At 41.1% G+C, this 17,210-nt stretch overlaps 3 protein-coding genes across 4 annotated transcripts in view; 2 read left to right on the top strand and 1 right to left on the bottom strand.

Annotated features, from left to right (window-relative positions):
- Nucleotides 1-378: 378 nt before the first annotated feature.
- Nucleotides 379-2,683, bottom strand: mrps24 (mitochondrial ribosomal protein S24). The gene is made up of 4 exons (XM_029444242.1): nucleotides 2,408-2,683; nucleotides 1,439-1,516; nucleotides 1,177-1,288; nucleotides 379-856 (listed from the first exon to the last, which is right to left on the bottom strand). Exons 1-4 carry the CDS (start codon nucleotides 2,450-2,452, stop codon nucleotides 573-575), a joined length of 519 nt encoding a protein of 172 aa, XP_029300102.1. The 5' UTR covers nucleotides 2,453-2,683; the 3' UTR covers nucleotides 379-572.
- Nucleotides 2,684-2,725: 42 nt separating this feature from the next.
- On the top strand, nucleotides 2,726-7,380 carry nudcd3 (NudC domain containing 3). Its single transcript, XM_029444241.1, has 6 exons — nucleotides 2,726-3,262; nucleotides 3,937-4,265; nucleotides 5,676-5,808; nucleotides 5,917-6,060; nucleotides 6,148-6,336; nucleotides 7,033-7,380. The coding sequence occupies exons 1-6, from the start codon at nucleotides 3,065-3,067 to the stop codon at nucleotides 7,141-7,143; spliced, it is 1,104 nt and encodes a 367-aa protein (XP_029300101.1). The 5' UTR covers nucleotides 2,726-3,064; the 3' UTR covers nucleotides 7,144-7,380.
- A 48-nt stretch (nucleotides 7,381-7,428) lies between these two features.
- The window catches only part of camk2b2 (calcium/calmodulin-dependent protein kinase (CaM kinase) II beta 2), a 40,208-nt gene continuing 30,426 nt past the window's right edge, over nucleotides 7,429-17,210 (top strand). For both annotated transcript variants that reach the window (XM_029444238.1, XM_029444239.1), the window contains exons 1-6: nucleotides 7,429-7,567; nucleotides 9,403-9,762; nucleotides 12,586-12,680; nucleotides 14,271-14,330; nucleotides 15,118-15,172; nucleotides 15,876-15,941. In XM_029444238.1, coding sequence (XP_029300098.1) covers nucleotides 9,701-9,762; nucleotides 12,586-12,680; nucleotides 14,271-14,330; nucleotides 15,118-15,172; nucleotides 15,876-15,941 — 338 coding nt within the window. In that variant the 5' untranslated portion in view covers nucleotides 7,429-7,567; nucleotides 9,403-9,700. The remainder of the gene's footprint in view (nucleotides 7,568-9,402; nucleotides 9,763-12,585; nucleotides 12,681-14,270; nucleotides 14,331-15,117; nucleotides 15,173-15,875; nucleotides 15,942-17,210) is intronic.

Genomic DNA, 17,210 nt, shown 5'->3' with positions numbered 1-17,210 from the left:
ACAGCCAGGGGGGGGTAACAGCTGTTTAACAACACTTTTTATTATTTTTTTGCGTTATGTTTGTGGCATTTTCAGCTTTATTGGTCAGTTGATAATGAAGAGGCAGACAGGACACATGAAAACATAACGGGTGTATGAAATGTATCTTGACTAACATGATGATGTCTGGAACGAGACATTGAGTTTTTCAAATGTATTTTTTGGCTTTGAGCTCAACAAGCCGAGTGCCATCTAGTTCCATTATATTTAAGAGAAGGCGGTTATCTCCAACACTTGGCAACTCACATTCAAACAAACAAATAAATGCATAGCACTACAGGTAAGAGGAGAACTATATATATTTGATTTCAGGCATAATGTTTCAATAACACACTCACATGATTGTATTTTCTTTAATTCTGAGTTTTTTCACAAAATCACTGAAACTGAAAATTGAAAAGATAAATCCATTTGAGAGAAATTGAAAACAAGATGGAGATGGGAAGAAAGTTGCCATTTTATACAAGAATCCCTGCCTTGTATAAATGTGTAATACCTCTAGAAGAACATTCAGTATTAGCAGTACACATCCATCAGAGGTACTTGTACACAACGCTATCCTGCAGGGTCTGAACCTCTAACTTGACGGGGCATTTGTACAAGTGTGACAGTAGTGACTCTGAATAGCCTATTAAGAAGTAAAACTTCAGTGGATTTAATTTCTGTACCATTATAGCGCACACTATCAGTATGTTGCCGCGCCTTTTAATCACAATCTCATTGACAAGGCAGCCGTGGAAGGTCCCGAACATGAAACGCCTTATGAACACGTCCTCTACGGTCCGTTCAGCTGCGCCCTCCTCTCCTTTCAGGTTACCTAGAAGTAACAGGAAGGAGAGTTGAACTGAAGAAATACAGTAGTACTAAATCCAAAGATTAATGTAGTTACTGAATTTAAGCATCGTGGCTTAATTCTGTTTTTTTAAATGGTAAAAACAATGAAATACAACATGGCAAATTTAAAATAATTAGAAATAGTTTCTCTGCGATTTCAGGCAGGATTTATATGAAAGCTATGACTCTGTCCCACATATCCTATTGTGTGTCATGTTTAGGTCAGGCTGGAGAAACATTACATCATTGAACTACTAGATTCAAAATATTAAATTGCTCTTTAACAAGCGTCGTCATGCTCACTGGTGTGCTGCGACAGCCATCCTTTGCGGTGGCCGATGAAATGAGGTGCATGTGCTTTCTCATAGTTCACAGGTTTGTCTCCTTTTCCAACTCGGACACGAGCTGCAAAATTCTGGAAATCAAAAGATAGAGACAGAGAGAGAGAAATTCAGTAAAAAAAAAAAAAACTGTCTTTAATTGTTATTAGTCTTTGTTTAGAAGCTCTCTGGTAAAGCAACCAGCCAGCTGGTCACTTTGATGATATGTGGAGCTCAATGTTTACCTTGCTGCACACTGCAGTGACGTGAAGGGCTCTGCTTCCAGAGGAGCTGCATAATGAGCCGGACCTGGCTAAAGCGCTCTGCAGAGGAAACACCATGGGTGAAACAAACATCGAATTATTGCGACTAGTGTTGAGAACAGAAGGCTTTTATGGGCTCAAATAAGAGTAGGAGTTCAGCTTGTGAAATGATGTTCAGTTACAGTTCCCAGTTTCACCTAACTGATTATCCACCCTTGGTTATGCCAAGGAGTGGAATGAAAAAACTGTATTTAAGTACAAATTTGATGGTACTTGTGTATTTCCTGCTACTGTTTTAGTAGCATTAGAGTAAAATTAGCATAACCTTAACACATAGAGCAGTAAAATGCAACATGCACATTAATGCAGCAGGAATATTTATCGAAACGCATCATATATAATATTAAACCATTGACAGGGAACATTTTACTGCACAATGACTACTTTTACTTTCCATATATAAACTGATAACTGATCTTTGTTGATAATACTTGTACTTAGTTAAGGTTTTGAATGCAGGATGTTTACTTGTTGTGGAGTATTTTCACAGCGTGGTATTAGTACTTTTTATTCAGAAAAGGATCTGAATCTTCCAACACTGCATTTTAACCATAGACTTTATAACATATTTTAACACACTACTGTTATATTCATTGATATATCGTTTGTCCGTCATAAAGGTTTTTAAATAATTAAAAAACTAATAAAAACTAGCTAACTGCTAAACAAACTGAACATGTGTGACACAGATCATTTAGAAATATTGACCTGTTCAGAGGTAACACACGTTTTAAGTTAAGTACAGGAGGATGTTAGCGACCGGTAGGTAAACAGTTTGCTTCTGTTTAAACACGCTCTTAAACTGTAAAGCTGAATAAACCATAGCCCAACGATATGCAACAATGTCAACATGGGAAATGTATTAAAACATTTGAATATCATTTTACTTACCAGCAGCCTCACGCTCTGTGTGCTACTCAAGGACGCCGCCGCCATGTTTTTTTTTTAATATTAAAATGTTGGGAGTGCAGAGAGCTAACACTATTTTCTATTTTCTGTTTATATCCTGTTAAAGTTTAAACATTTAATTAAAACAGCAACATAAAAATGAGTATAACTCGTGTTAAATGGCTGAAAGTTGCTATTTCTCCGGTAAGCTATGCCTGTACACTGGAACTGTTTATCCAATAGTCGGGCATCTGTGTCTACCGGATGACTGTTGAGGTGCACCAACCGGATAGAGAATAAGTAAACCGTTTAGTAAACGGCTAGGTTTCAATATTGTTTTTCTAATCGTCATCAGTGGTGTTAAAGTATACATTGTACATTATTGTATCTTTATTCTTACGTTTTTGGGTTTTTGTGTGATTTAATTGTGTGAAAAGTACGTGTTTGTAGAGTTGATGCACTTATTTTGAAAAGATAGGACCGGAAGTATTATTATTGTTCTGGAAGGAAAAACACAGACGTTAAGAAACGATACCCAGCGAGTCCCACTTATTCCTAAACTTATATTTGTGAACACATACTTTTTTTTAATTTGGTTTGTAAATCGTCGGTTGGGACACTTTAAAGGTTAGTGAAAACGGTTAAACATTAAAAGCCGCGATGGCGTCGCCGCTGCAGATGACAGAGATGTACGACAATGCTCTGCTCGGGATCCTGCAGCACGTTGGAAACATTCAGGACTTTCTTCAGGTCTATTTTGGGTTTCTGTACCGCAAGACGGACTTTTATCGCCTGCTGTCAAGTCCTAACGACAAGATGGGCTTCCCTCCCGGTGTGGCGGAGAAGATGGTGCTCAAGGTGAAGTTTGTCAACATGTTAAATATTTTAATTGTCGTGGCAACACGGGACATATCTACTTCTTTAGTTATTAAACGCTGAAACCCTTGAAAATAACTATACAGTCAACACCTTGTTAGATTACTAGTATATTATATACATTTCTGTTGTTGTGGAGCACTCACTGCTCTCCTCCCTGACAGGACTTTTTGTGTTTGAGGATTGTGATATTTACAGATAGAGAGAGTATTTATTGTAGGACTGATGCAATAGACTGAATTATAGTTGGAGCCCAGCTGAGTGTATAAACTCTGTTGCATGTGTTACTTTTGTGTATTCGCATATTATGTTATGTTTAAACAATTACCTTACTTCTCTTCTTTGTTATCTTCTTGAACTTGTTTCTTAACTACTTTGCTGTTCTGAAACATGCACCACAACTGAGTGTACACACACACACACACACACACACACACACACACACACACACACACACACACACACACACACACAAATCAGATTTCTCTTCATTTGGAACAAGATTGAGGATATTGTGATATTTGATCAAAAAGACAATAGTGTGGAATGAACCAAAAATGATAATTCAATTACTCCATTTGCAGAGCACAGTGATATATATGCAAACTAGTGAAATTCATGCCTTGATCTGTAATAATCTTTTATTCACTCTTCAGACGTTTAAGGTGTTTGAGAAGCTGGCAGAGCACGACAGAGAGAGGCAGCGGAGCGAGCTGCAGAGGAGAGAGGAGAGTCGATGTATTCCTCCCGCAGTTCAAGAGCTGGAGATCGCCGCCGAGCCTCCCAAGGAGACAGAGGAGCAGAGCAACGAGGCGGCACAGTCTGAGAGCTCCCCCTCAGATGCTGTGGATGTTTCAGCTCCTGCCACTTCAGAAGTGACCGTTAACCCTCAGCCCGACAGCAGCAGCAGCAGCAGCAGCAGCGGTCCAGGCCAGTTAGCTCAGGGAGACCAGGCAGCTGCAGCCAGCACAACCTCAGCAGAAGAGTGAGTGTTTTATCCTTCAAAGTCTCTTTTTTTAAATTGGTAAATCAAATATGTCTAATCAGTGTATTGTAAATGGCATTACATACTTGTACATCTCAGTACATGCTGTGTAAATCCACTCAAAACAGTCAAAGAAGCAGGTGAAACCAATAAGAACTTCAATTTAGATCACATGAACATTTAGAAAAGGGACATACAATACATTTTCTATTCAACATCCAACAATCTAACACTATATGTAACTATTCTTTACATAACAATTTTCCCTCATGACACTTTTTAAAAATTAATTAAACTTTTTTCTCAAAATATCCTCCTCACATTGTCAATGCTCTCCACGTGATGGGCAGAATGTGACTGTGTGCTTTCTGCAGATGTGATTCTTGCACTTCACACAGGAGGTTCTTGTTTTACTCAATGGAACAAGGCGCTCGTCTACAGTAACACGGAGACCAGGATTGTCCAACAAAGGGTCGACCCATTTATCCCAGACATCTCTGATCGCAGCTGGTTTGTCTCTTTCACGTCGATCAGCTCCGGTGTCACGGTTGTCAAATCGGATCACACGAGACATCAGGTGAAATGACTCCAGAGACATTGTTGCTCTAAAGATTGGCCTTCCCTTCTCTTCATCCCACAGACTGGCAGCTGCTTCTCCCCTTGACTTGTACACTCCGGCTAATACCAGGATTACAATGTACAAGTCAATCTGATCCAGTGTCGTCCATGTCTCTTGACATGCCTGCCTTGTATGGCCTGGAGTCATTTTGATGACATTGGACAGTCTGCCTTGGCTTTGGTGTGGTGATGTTGACCACTTTATGTTACCATCTTGAGATGCTCATGTCACTTCTGTTGAGGATTGCTGCATTTCTTGGTTTTCATCTGAAGGAGAGACTATTGAAGGATCGTCCTCTGAATCTTCTTCATCGTAGGAATATTCATAATCCGGATCGTCAATAGTATTGTGCTCGGTCTCTGAAACCTCTTCCTCTTCATCACTATCACAGTCCAGAATCTGTGATGAAGCTTCTTCAGTTGTAAATCTTTTGGAGCTCATTTGTTATTGTGTGTCTCAGAGAGATGACATTACAACACTGACAAGAACAAGCGTGAGAAAGCTAACTCCTCCTCCTAATTCACACACACACACACCTGGTTCTAAACGGTGTTCAGAGCCAGTCAATATGTAAACAAATGCAGTCTAAATAAAGTGCATCGAAGAGACATGTTCTCTTTGGGTCTGAACAGCGACCTACCCACATCAAAGTGTCCGGGTCAAAATGTCCCGCAACATCATCTTTGTATACAAACAGAGTCACGATGGCCCAGCTCGTGTAGAGTATAATTAGATGAGAATTTCTAATATTTTACTTAAATTCGGCTTTATGTGTCCATGTTGTGTTTCAGGAGTCGGGACAAATTGCAGTCCGACCCCGACAGTTACAACGGGGCCGTGAGGGAAAACTACAGCTGGTCTCAGGACTACACTGACGTGGAGGTCCGCGTGTTTGTGCCCAAGACGGTTGTTAAAGGCAGACAGGTAAACACTGTGTATCCCAACCACCTGACATACCAGGAATACCTCAATTATCATTTCCGTGATGTCAGCTGTGAGTCTTACATGTTGTGTCCTCCTCTCTGTCGCCAGGTGAGAGTTAGTCTGCAGGCCAGCAGCATGCAGGTGTGTGTGAGGGAGGGAGCTGAAGAAAAAACACTGATGGAGGGAGAATTCACTCACAAGATCAACGCTGAGAACTCTCTGTGGAGTCTGGAGCCTGGAAGCTGTGTGGTCGTGAGTAAACACTCGTACATCATTTAGACGTTTGCCAACTTTTGAATTGAACAGCTTTTAATTGAACTCACCGTGTTTGACCTCCAGCTGTCGCTCAGTAAAACCTCAGAGGTTTGGTGGAACGCAGTGCTGAAAGGAGAAAGGGAGATTGATATAAACCAAATTAACCGCGAGCGCTCCATGGCAACGGTTGATGAGGAGGAGCACGCCGTTCTGGACAGACTCTCCTTCGACTACCATCAGAAGCTGCAGGGAAAACCACAGAGTCACGAAATGGTAAAGACCCAACGCAACACAAACGTATAAGCTGCGGTGGTACTTGTACTTCACTATGATTCAGAGGAGCATCTTGTACTTATTACTTTACAACATTTATTTGCTAACTTCCAGAGTAATAAAACAAAGTATTACCAACAATTAAATTAAGATGTATTATGGATAAAGACTACGACTTTCTTCCGGACAAATCTACCCAGGAATTGAAGTTTCTCTAATCTTCTACCCCGTTAGGACCCTGACATTATGAACGTCATTCATTATGAAGGATGAAGAGGTGGTGAACACAAGTATTTTGAGTTGAAGTCTGACTTAATGAATTAAAGAGACGCCCGGCACCTCCTGTCAAAAGTAAATCCACTAATAAGGGACCGGAAATAATATTTAATATTTAGTACAGGGACAATGCAACTTTTATCTGCTAGAGAGACGATGTATCACTCTGTTGGAACTAGAGAACACACTCAATAATTGTGCAGTGGTGAAAGCAACCAATGATTATAGTGAATATTAAGAAGCAGCCAATTATAATCACTGATAGAAATACTGCCTGCAGATCAGAACCAATGTGTTTTTATGTTCCATCTTTTGCACTACTGGTCAGTTGCATCGAGCTGACTTACCCCTAGATGGCACTGTGGCGTTTATTAGCATGAATGGTGCATAACCTATCTTTCTCCGTGTGTTTCTCCACAGAAGGTGCATGACATGCTGAAGAAGGGCTGGGACGCTGAAGGCTCGCCGTTCAGGGGGCAGCAGTTCGACCCCACCATGTTTGACATCCCACCCAGCGCGGTGCAGTTCTGAGGCTCGGCCAAAACTCTGCCAAATATGAACCGAATCCTGGTTTATTCACAGAGCTGGTTGTAAAGTCAATGTTTACCTGCCGGTCTGTTATGTTTGTCCTTAACTGTAAGAGCAGAACTGACGCTGGTTTTGTTGTGGCGTGGGAACACTGACGAGGACGTTCATTTGATGTTTTGGCAGTATGAAATCTGACTTTTGTGAACAGTCTTGCTCTTTATTTAAAACCTCTACAGTGCCTATATGAGTGATTCTGTTATTATTTTATATACTTTTATTCGCACACCAATTCCTACAAACTCTTTTGGTCATCTCTCTGTAGCCAGGTTCTCTTTCAAGTGTAGCGCACATTTTAAACTCATTTCAGAAAATCCACCGCCGTGATGCGAACATTACGAGTCGATTCAGCGAGACGACCCGCTTGTGTGTAAGTAAAAACCCCGTGAGCTCACAGATCTGATGTTTTCAGCTCTTCAGAAGTGTTTTCTCTGAATCTTCCACTGAAGTTCTTTTGTAAGTGAAAATTGAAATTTCTTATAAAAACAGATTGATGCAAACGGACTTCTTGTCACTGAGCGAATCTCACTTTTAACTTGAAGACTTTGGCAAAGACTTTTCATCTCCTCTTCATCAGTCTCAAGGTGTTTGCTTCAGACTTCTTAGTTGGTCATGAGGTCTCTTATTTTGTCATTTACCATAATAAGAATAGCAGCTGGACGATGTTACAACATGGGAAAGGATCTACTTCTGTTTCACTGGTTCAGCTTCCTCACAACCGAACAAAAACTATTGTTAAATAAAAGACTTGTTAAATATTAAACATAAAAAAGCTCATACTTGACCTTGGAAGTTACATTTCTCCACTTAAGGCTTAACTAATGACTTTAATAATGTCAATAAATCAATATGAATGTCTAATGTAACAGTAATTAGCTATTTAGAAGAAATATTTGAGCAAATAATCCTTTATAAATGTTGATAAATTGTTTATTGATGCCTTATCGACACAATTCAGAGGAGTATAAACACAAACCGACAACTAAAAAAGTGTTTGTACAATAGCTTATTCGTGATCAACCACTACAAATGATGTATTAACTATTAATAAAGCCATTAATTACAGCCTAACTCTTTCTAAAGTATATAAACGGATGTAAAACACATTTGACAACATTAGTCTGAGCCTGACAAAAAGGGAAATGTGTCTTCCAATGCTGATGTCTTCTTCTGCATCTGTCCGTACAAATCCAGACAGTGCTACAATGCCTTCATCATTATATTCATGTATACAGTCATCCATCTTTCCACTCTCCACATGGAAATAATGAGTTGATATTGTGCTCAAGGGATGAGGGGGTACAAGGGAGATGGAAAGACTGAGCTATTTAGCCAATGCCTTGTATCTTCTCAGCTGGAGGCAATAAGTGACATTTTAACTGTCAATGTTAGATAATATAAAGATCAGATCTTTGACATATACATGCATTTCTTTCATTAGCCTGTCCAGCTTAGCATAACGACTGTAAACAGGGGGGCTCTGTCCAAAGGGAACCCTTTACACCAACTAATACTTTATATCGTGCTTATTTAAACTGCACAAAAACAGAAGTGTAAAAGCATCACATTGTTGTGTTATAGGGAGTTATGTGACAGACTTTATTTCCCCCCCCCCCTCAAGTGCAGTGACTTCCTAAAGTGTTGTTGTTCAGCGTACAATCAATCTTCTCATCTAACTCTCACCAAGAACGTCAGAAATGTCCCAAATTGTCCAACTATTCATTACAGGGTCCATATTCCAAATAAAGTTTTCTAAACAGTCCTGCATAATCAGCTGTGGAGTCTGAATTAAATTGTTGGCCAACAAGTACAGAAGGTGGGAGTTGGGGGGGCCCAACCGCACATTATTGCCTTGAGGCCCCCTGACACGTTAATCCGGCCTTGCCTAAATAAAAGTATTATGATGTATTTTATTGTATTTGTTAAGAGGGGCATACAATATGTAAAAAAAATACTGAATTGCACTGAGAAGAAATGCATATAATGTTCTTTGCTGCTTTTGATTCACTTCCTTATGAAAGCCTATAAATAGATTCAGACAGGCAGCTCCAGTAAATTACAAGTGAAGTAATGTCATTATCGGCTGCAGGCTTCTCTTCCATATATGATTTAAAACACTGTGTAATCAAATGCTCCCCCGCACTATTCAATCAGCCTTTGATTTCACTTTTTCTTTATTACTTTCCCTTTTTCTCTCTCATCCAGAGGAACACGTCATGTGTTGAGCTCACGTTACCAGTTTGTGTGGCATTTAAAGAGTCCATCCTCAGAGCGGAGAGCCCACTGCCGACCAACCGAGCCGAGACTGTGTGTGTGTGTGTGTGTGTGTGTGTGTGTGTGTGTGAGCGTGTGAGCGTGTGTGTGCCAGGCTGCAGCTTAACCACTCAGCCGTCCGGAGGTTTGAGGTGGGCGGAGACTGAAAGCCCGAGGTCTTCCCTTCCGCAGCGACGCACCGTGCATTTCGGACTCGGCACCCGCACCCGTCCGAGGAGGGGGAAACATCATGGCTGCGACTACTTGTACGCGTTTTACAGATGAATACCAGCTGTACGAGGAGCTTGGCAAGTAAGCCGCTGTTACATTACGCTTTTTCTGAGTCTCCTTGCATGCAGCCTGACCCCGTGTGTCCTAACCGGAGGGATGGAGGTCTGCACATCTGCGGTGATGGATGCAGCTCCATCCCTTCAAAACAAAACGCACGCTGGTCCGGAGCTCTCCTGCATCACTCCAAAACTCAAATTATGATCATATTTGAATGCATGGCTTTTTAAAATGATTATTTATATATTTTAACATCATGAGGCTTCTTTAAATGCAGATAGTTATATCTTTGCATGAAGATGAGGCTGCATGAGGGAACACTTCTGGGAACACCCCTTCCCCTCCCCTCTCTGTGCCCAAAGACTAAAATTAGGGGCAAACAGGCCTAATATCAGGGAAAAGCTGATGTGTCGACATTAAGCTCCCTCATCATCAGCTGGATTTAATCACAGTGGCACACAGCTTAGTAGGGAAGTCAGAAAATAATGCTTCTGCTGCTTGATCTGCTAATCTAATGAGATGCATCTTGGGATAAAGAACGCAAAGAAAAAGAGATGTATTGATGTGTGGCCCCTAATAGCATGCAGACAAATTGAGAGAGACTGAAGAGACTATGGGTGCCACAGTGGGTAGATGCAAAGTGGACTCGATGTCTCTGTCAGGTTGTGCGTGGGTAGAGATGTCCTCTGCCTCACAGGAACATTTATTCCTCAGTTCAGTGCTGTGGATGGTTTCAGCTCTAATGTTGATGTTTCATTTTCTGCTTTGTGGTCTTTACTGATGGCAGGGCTGTGTGTGTGTGTGTGTGTGTGTGTGTGTGTGTGTGTGTGTGTGTGTGTGTGTGTGTGTGTGTGTGTGTGTGTGTGTGTGTGGTGTGTGTGTGTGTGTGTGTGTGTGTGTGTGTGTGTGTGTGTGTGTGTGTGTGTGTGTGTGTGTGTGTGTGTGTGATGTGGTAAGTTAAAGACAATAGAGATGCTGGAGTAGCAGCAGCTGCCCTCACTGATAACAGAGCCTCATTAATGTTTTGCTGGTGCTGTCCCTTTTTAGTGTGTTAGTGTGTGTGTGTGTGTGTGTGTGTGTGTGTGTGTGTGTGTGTGTGTGTGTGTGAGTGTGGGTGGGTGTGGGTGATGCAGATGTAAAGACAGAAGGATGTTGAGTTAGGTGTTTGGAGTTGGGGGTTTTGTTTGTAGACTTGGCCTACAATTAAAGTTTAGGATATTTTGACTTTATATTAATTACCAGAATTAATTCTTTCAACTCCACCGATTTAGCGTTGCACACCTTTAACATCGTCGGACTAATGAAGGACATTTTAAACCTGCAAAAACTGATATTTTGCCCACTTTGGGGCCTCAGAAACAACTGAACTATTCTGGTTCAGAGAAAAAGCGTAATAAAGAAAGCAGCTGTACACGAGCTGCTCAGCACCGAACAGCAGACACGTTACAGACTCGCTGCTGAACATTGAGCGTCGTATTGAATCGATTGAGCTTTTGCTTTTAAGATCTTCCAGCAACAAAAGCCATAAGTAACATTAAATATTACGCTATAAAACATATTTGAATACATGTTAATATTCAAACTGGATTCAACAATCGTAATTTACGATCCACTTATCATCTTTTTATTGAGCTTTCAACCACGTGTCACGGCTACGTTGTCATGGAGATTGTGAGATGTGATGAGCTTGTAAATGGACTTATGAATATTATTGTATTGTTAATTATTATTACTATTCCCAAGATCAAACACAAATCTCTAATACTTTATTTTTCCAGATATATTCTTTTATATATTTCCCTTTTTTCTACCTCCATGTTTTTTAATTGCTGATAATAAAAGGAGACTTTAAAAGATTGGATTAGAGGTTTGTTACACTTGAATCCAGATCCTCCTGACTCCCACCTGCCCTGCAGGTAACCTGTCATGTCGAAGCTCTCCGTCCTTTTACCACACGCCAGGAGTGCTAGCGAGTGTCATGCTTACTCACCCGGTCTCCTCATAATGTATGAATGTTCGAGTGCTGGTGAGAGGCAGGGGCTCTGAGGGGAGTGTGAGTGTGTTTCATTGCGTAACAATACTGAGGTGAGATAAAATTAGCTCTGAGATGACAGAGGTGGTTATTTCTGTTTGTCTCCTTTGGGTTTGAGGAAATGTGGCCCTATAAACCTCCAGCATGCACACTTACAGTACTTTTCCTCTCTGCTTTTTCTTCCTCTTGCTGTTTGATAGAATTAGCTGAGATTATTATACATAAAATGTGGACAAAAGAAAAAGACTGTGACCACAGGGGGCGCTTTTAAATGGATGCTACTTTATATAAGTGGTTGTTGCAATTAACATTATTCAGTCTTTAAAACTGCCGAAAGTTATTCTAAATAGGGTCTGCAAACATAAATAATAAATAACATATCGCACATATACGTACCTCCTCTGTCCAACCGCCACAGGAACTAACTACAGTAGCTAAAGTGTGATTTGAATCATTAAACTCTGAGATTTGTTTACATTACAATCAGAAGAAATGCATCATTTATTACAAATCTAAAACACGATACTGTGAAAGTGAAACCGTGCAAACCTAGTTACCAAGCTAGGAAGAGATGTGGGTTGGTGGTCCATCGTCGTCCGCCAGTCTTTAGTGATTTACATTACATGCTTTTCTACTTCTGCCCACAATCCAGATCTGTATATGTCAAGCATGCAGATCAGGGTGATCTGAAAGCAGAGAGGAGTCCAGGACAACTACGAGGTCAATCTGATAGCTGAGATGCCCCTTTGATGCTGACGAAGCTTATATGGCAGCTGACCCGTCTCCTCTTCCTGTCCCCTGTCTTTGTTTCCTAGGGGGGCCTTTTCAGTGGTGCGCCGCTGTGTCAAACTCTGCACAGGCCAAGAGTATGCTGCCAAAATCATCAACACCAAAAAGCTCTCGGCCAGAGGTGAGGGAAAGACATTAACAGAAATGATACGTGTGTGTGTGTGTGTGTGTGTGTGTGTGTGTGTGAGAGTGTGTGTGTTTTCCCAGTGGCTCGTAATGATATGAAGGTGCAGGGAGGCATCATGTTTTTTTTAATCATGATGTGCATGTGTGTGTACTGTATGTCCCAGATCTAGCTCACATTCGCATATTTTAGCAAGAGTTTGATTCCAGTGTGTGAAGCGCCTCCACGTCTGTTCCAGAGAGAGAGAGAGAGAGAGAGAGAGAGAGAGAGAGAGAGAGAGAGAGAGAGAGAGATGACTGTTTCAGTCCACAGTAAGAGAAACGATCCGAGCATCAAAGAGGATGACAAAAATCTACATTTTTCCTGAACAAATTATTACAGAATATGCAAACAGTGTCTCTTTTATAATGCTATTTGCAGCGTTTTAGACATTATGTCATCCTGTCTTTGTCTACTATTGTAATACTGATTAAATACTGTAAACATGCTCCAGAAATCATCTAAAAATAGCAACACTAGTGTAATTACAGCTAAGATCACGGGTGGTGCGCTGGTAGCATCAGTCTCACACCACCTTTTAATAATAAGCTTGACTCTTAGATTCGGCCTCTCTGTTTCGTCCTTTGAGTTCAGATCACTCAATCATTTTAGTTTTGACATGATTGACACAGATCTGAGGTCTGTGTCTGACCTGCAGGAATCTGTCGAGCTGTCAGTCACATAAAAACCAAAACACTTGGATCAAACGCACTTCTCATCAGCGCTCAACTGGACCTCTTCTCTCCTCTCCTCTTATTGTTTCCTTCTCTTTTGTTCCTCTTATTTTCTCTCCTCTCTTTTCCGTTTTCCTCCTTCCTTTCTCCCGTGTCTTTTCTCTTCTCCTTCTATCCTCTCCTCTTCTCATTACTTCTCTTCTTTTCTGCCGATTTACTCTCCTCTCCTCCTGTTTGCTCTCCTCTTATTTCCTACCGTTTCCTCTCCTTGTCACCTCTTCTACTCATCTGTTTCCTTCTCTACTTTCCTCTCATCTCATTTCATCCAATGCTTTCTTCTTCTCTTGTTTCCTCTCCTTGTATCTCTTCAGCTTCCCTTTCCTTCTCTTCTCCTTATATTCTCCTAAATCCATCTCCTGTGCTCTGTCCTCCTCTCCTTCCTCCTCTCATCTTCTCTATCTGGAATGAGAGGTTAAACGGGCATCTGGGACAAATGTAGCCCTCAGGCTGAGGGCACATGTGTAGGAAAGTCATGTCTGTGTGTGTGTGTGTGTGTGTGTGTGTGTGTGTGTGTGTGTGTGTGTGTGTGTGTGTGTGTGTGTGTGTGTGTGTGTGTGTGTGTGTGTGTGTGTGTGTGTGTGTGTGTGTGTGTGTCTCATAACTCCTTGCCAGTCACCTTGAGAAAAGTTACCACTTCAAACTGTGTAACCTAAAATGAAGCTTTATTTCATTGACACACTTGTCCTCTTGTAATGTCCATCTGTGGCTTCTTCTTCTTCTTCTTCTTCTTCTTCTTCTTCTTCTTCTTCTTCTTCTTTCTCTTGCGTGTGTAAATCTGATATGTTGTAAATCCTAAAGTCCGACTCTCTTGTAGACCACCAGAAACTGGAGAGAGAAGCCAGGATCTGCAGATTGCTCAAGCACTCCAACATCGGTACGTCTTCCTTTTTAAGTGTCGTCTCTTTAAGATCACAAGGTTAGATTAGATTTGGGATAAATCGGTGGTTCTCTACCTTGTTTGGGAACTTCTTACTCGCCGTCATTTGGGGGATTCCAACTAGAGTTGCAACGATTAGTTGATTAATAGTTTTAAATAAAAACATGACACATATTTGCTGTTTCTACCTTCTTAAGCGTGAGGATTTGATGCTTCTCTTTGTCATACATGATAGTTCACTGAATCTTATTATAACGGATACTTTTCACTGTGAAACAAATATTCTACTCCCCTACAGGAAGAAATACATATCTCACAGCATGACTCAGTTATGCAATACTGCTGCTTCTTCTTATCCACACATAGAACTTTTAGCAGCATTTGATTGATTGGTCAGCAAAGCAAATACAATTTAATGGGCAACCTTAATCTGAGTGTTTAGAATAACAAAGGAATTATAATTCCAGTGTAAAATACTGTGTGTACATCAACACTCAATGTAGCCTTTACACGGCAGATTCTGACAGATAGTTGAGGCTAACGCATCGTAACGGATTATAATTGTTCCCCTGCTGTCTTATCCAGTGATTCTGTGCAGTATCCATAGTGTTCGGTCTTTTCAGAATCTTGAATATCACCATCCTTTTTCTTTTAAGACTAAACATAATTAGGGTATGTGCATTATAGCAAATCTTAGAAGAAGATGAAGAGAAAGTATGTCTTAGCGTTCCTGAGATTATTTTCCTCTGTCTGTTTATGTTTATTTCTCTTTGCCCTCCTGCAGTTCGTCTCCATGACAGCATCTCAGAGGAAGGCTTTCACTATCTCCTCTTTGACCTGTGAGTTGTTTCCTCTCTCCTTCCTCCTTTCCTCTACTTCTTCTCTTTCTCTGCCATACTGTGCTGCTCTCCCTCCTCCTCCTCCTCCTCCTCCTCCTCCTCCTCCTCCTCCTCCCCCTCCTCCTCCCCTGGTGCTTCATTTTCCACTCCCGTTCCTCAACCCTTGCTGCATCTGTCTCCTCTTTAGTTTTTTTTCTTTATATCCTTCTCCTTCTCCTTCTTCTTCTTCTTCTTCTCCTCCTTCTTCTTCTTCTTCTTCTTCTTCTTCTTCGTCTTCTTCGTCTTCTTCTTCTCTCCTCATCCCCTCCTCGCTTCCAAGGCAGTTCCCCCCATTACATAACAGTCCACTGCTCCTCCCCTCCTCCCTACCTCCTTCCTTGCGGCTTACACACACACACACACACACACACACACACACACACACACACACACACACACACACACACACAGACACACACACACGAATACAACACTCCCCCGCACTGGAGCCAGTCTCCATGGCAACCCAGTCAGAGTGAATCCTGCAGCCGGGGTTTCCCCCTAATGAGGACATCCCCCTCCTGTCTGCGTGTGTGTGTGTGTGTGTGTGTGTGTGTGTGTGTGTGTGTGTGTGTGTGTGTGTGTGTGTGTGTGTGTGTGTCTGTGTGTGTGTGAAAGAATGTATATAATCTGGTGCTTTAACCTCAATCTTTACATTTCTCAGGGTGACAGGAGGTGAGCTGTTCGAGGACATTGTGGCGAGAGAGTACTACAGTGAAGCAGATGCCAGGTAACCACCCAATGATTCTCATGGTCTCTCTCTCTCCTCTTCTTCATCCCCTCCATGTGTCAGTCCTCCAGCCTCTGCAGTCCTCCCGCAGCTCTGAGTTCGGCTCCTCTCATTAGAGGATTTTGACACATTGATTTTTTTTTTGTTGGCGTTTCCAGGCTTCTAGTTCTGATGGATAATACCTCTACGCAGTTTTCTGTGAACTGAATAGCAAATCGAGGTTGAGGAGTTTTCCCCAGAGTCCGAATTCACAGTCAGATGGAAACATACACATGCACAAAATGCACACACGCCCACGCTGCAACCCCCCCTCAGGAGGTAGACTTAAATCAATTTGACTGTGGAGGCGGTTTGTGGAGGCAAGAGAGAGAAGAAGCGAAGGGGATGGAAATATGAAAGGAGGAGGGAAAGAGGTAGAATGACGGATGCAGTAAAAGGAGGAAAAGATTATTTTTCTCCCAGCTGTTTTTCATCCTCTTTAAATGACTGTATCTCTCACTCATCATCCATCTCCATCTTTTTACCACCCCATCAGTTCTGTCAACATAAAGACATTGGAGCATAGGTTATTTTAAACACATGATGATAACCACCAGACTTCAAGAGGAAGCACATCGTCCTACAAACTGTGATTAGTGAATACTGATGCAAAATCATAAAATAACATGATGCGTTAAAACAAGCTCTTGTTTTACACATTCACTTGAAGGGTTCATTTGAAAAAACATCTCTGTTTTTATTTGTTTTTTGTTTTTCTGTGCACTCAAGGGATTATCATTGACACGGGTGTTGGTTTATTCATTTTAATAATGGCCTTTTTTACATTAACTCTTCACTTATTGCAACAAAAATCACAAATAGCATTGTTTGGTTCAATGCTTTTCTCTATTTTAATTATTCAAATCATTGTTTACTCCAGTAAATGATGATTTATGAAAACAGGACATTAGATATATGTTGGTAAAAGCTTCAGGAGTGAAATTACTTGAAAATGCCATATTTAGTACTTCTCGAGCTTCCATCTTTGTAGCAGTATCTGTTTTGTGTATGTGTTTTCTCTTATGTTAGTTTCACTGACAAAGGCTTTAAGGCAGGGTTTCGTTAGCTAACTGTAGCTAGTTATAGCATGTTTTTACCCAGAAATGTGCTATCTTCGTATTATAAAACTATCAATGTGCTTCCGGCTTTAACTGTGTCCATTTGTTTGAATCGCACACTCAAAGAAAATCAGGCAACAAATAAACACAGACGTTTGTGTCATTAATAAAT

Source organism: Cottoperca gobio, chromosome 12 (genome assembly GCF_900634415.1).
Source record: "Cottoperca gobio chromosome 12, fCotGob3.1, whole genome shotgun sequence".
Classification (NCBI taxonomy): Eukaryota; Metazoa; Chordata; class Actinopteri; order Perciformes; family Bovichtidae; genus Cottoperca; species Cottoperca gobio.
Note: the sequence above shows the minus strand (reverse complement) of the source record. Positions and strands in the feature narration are given on the sequence as shown.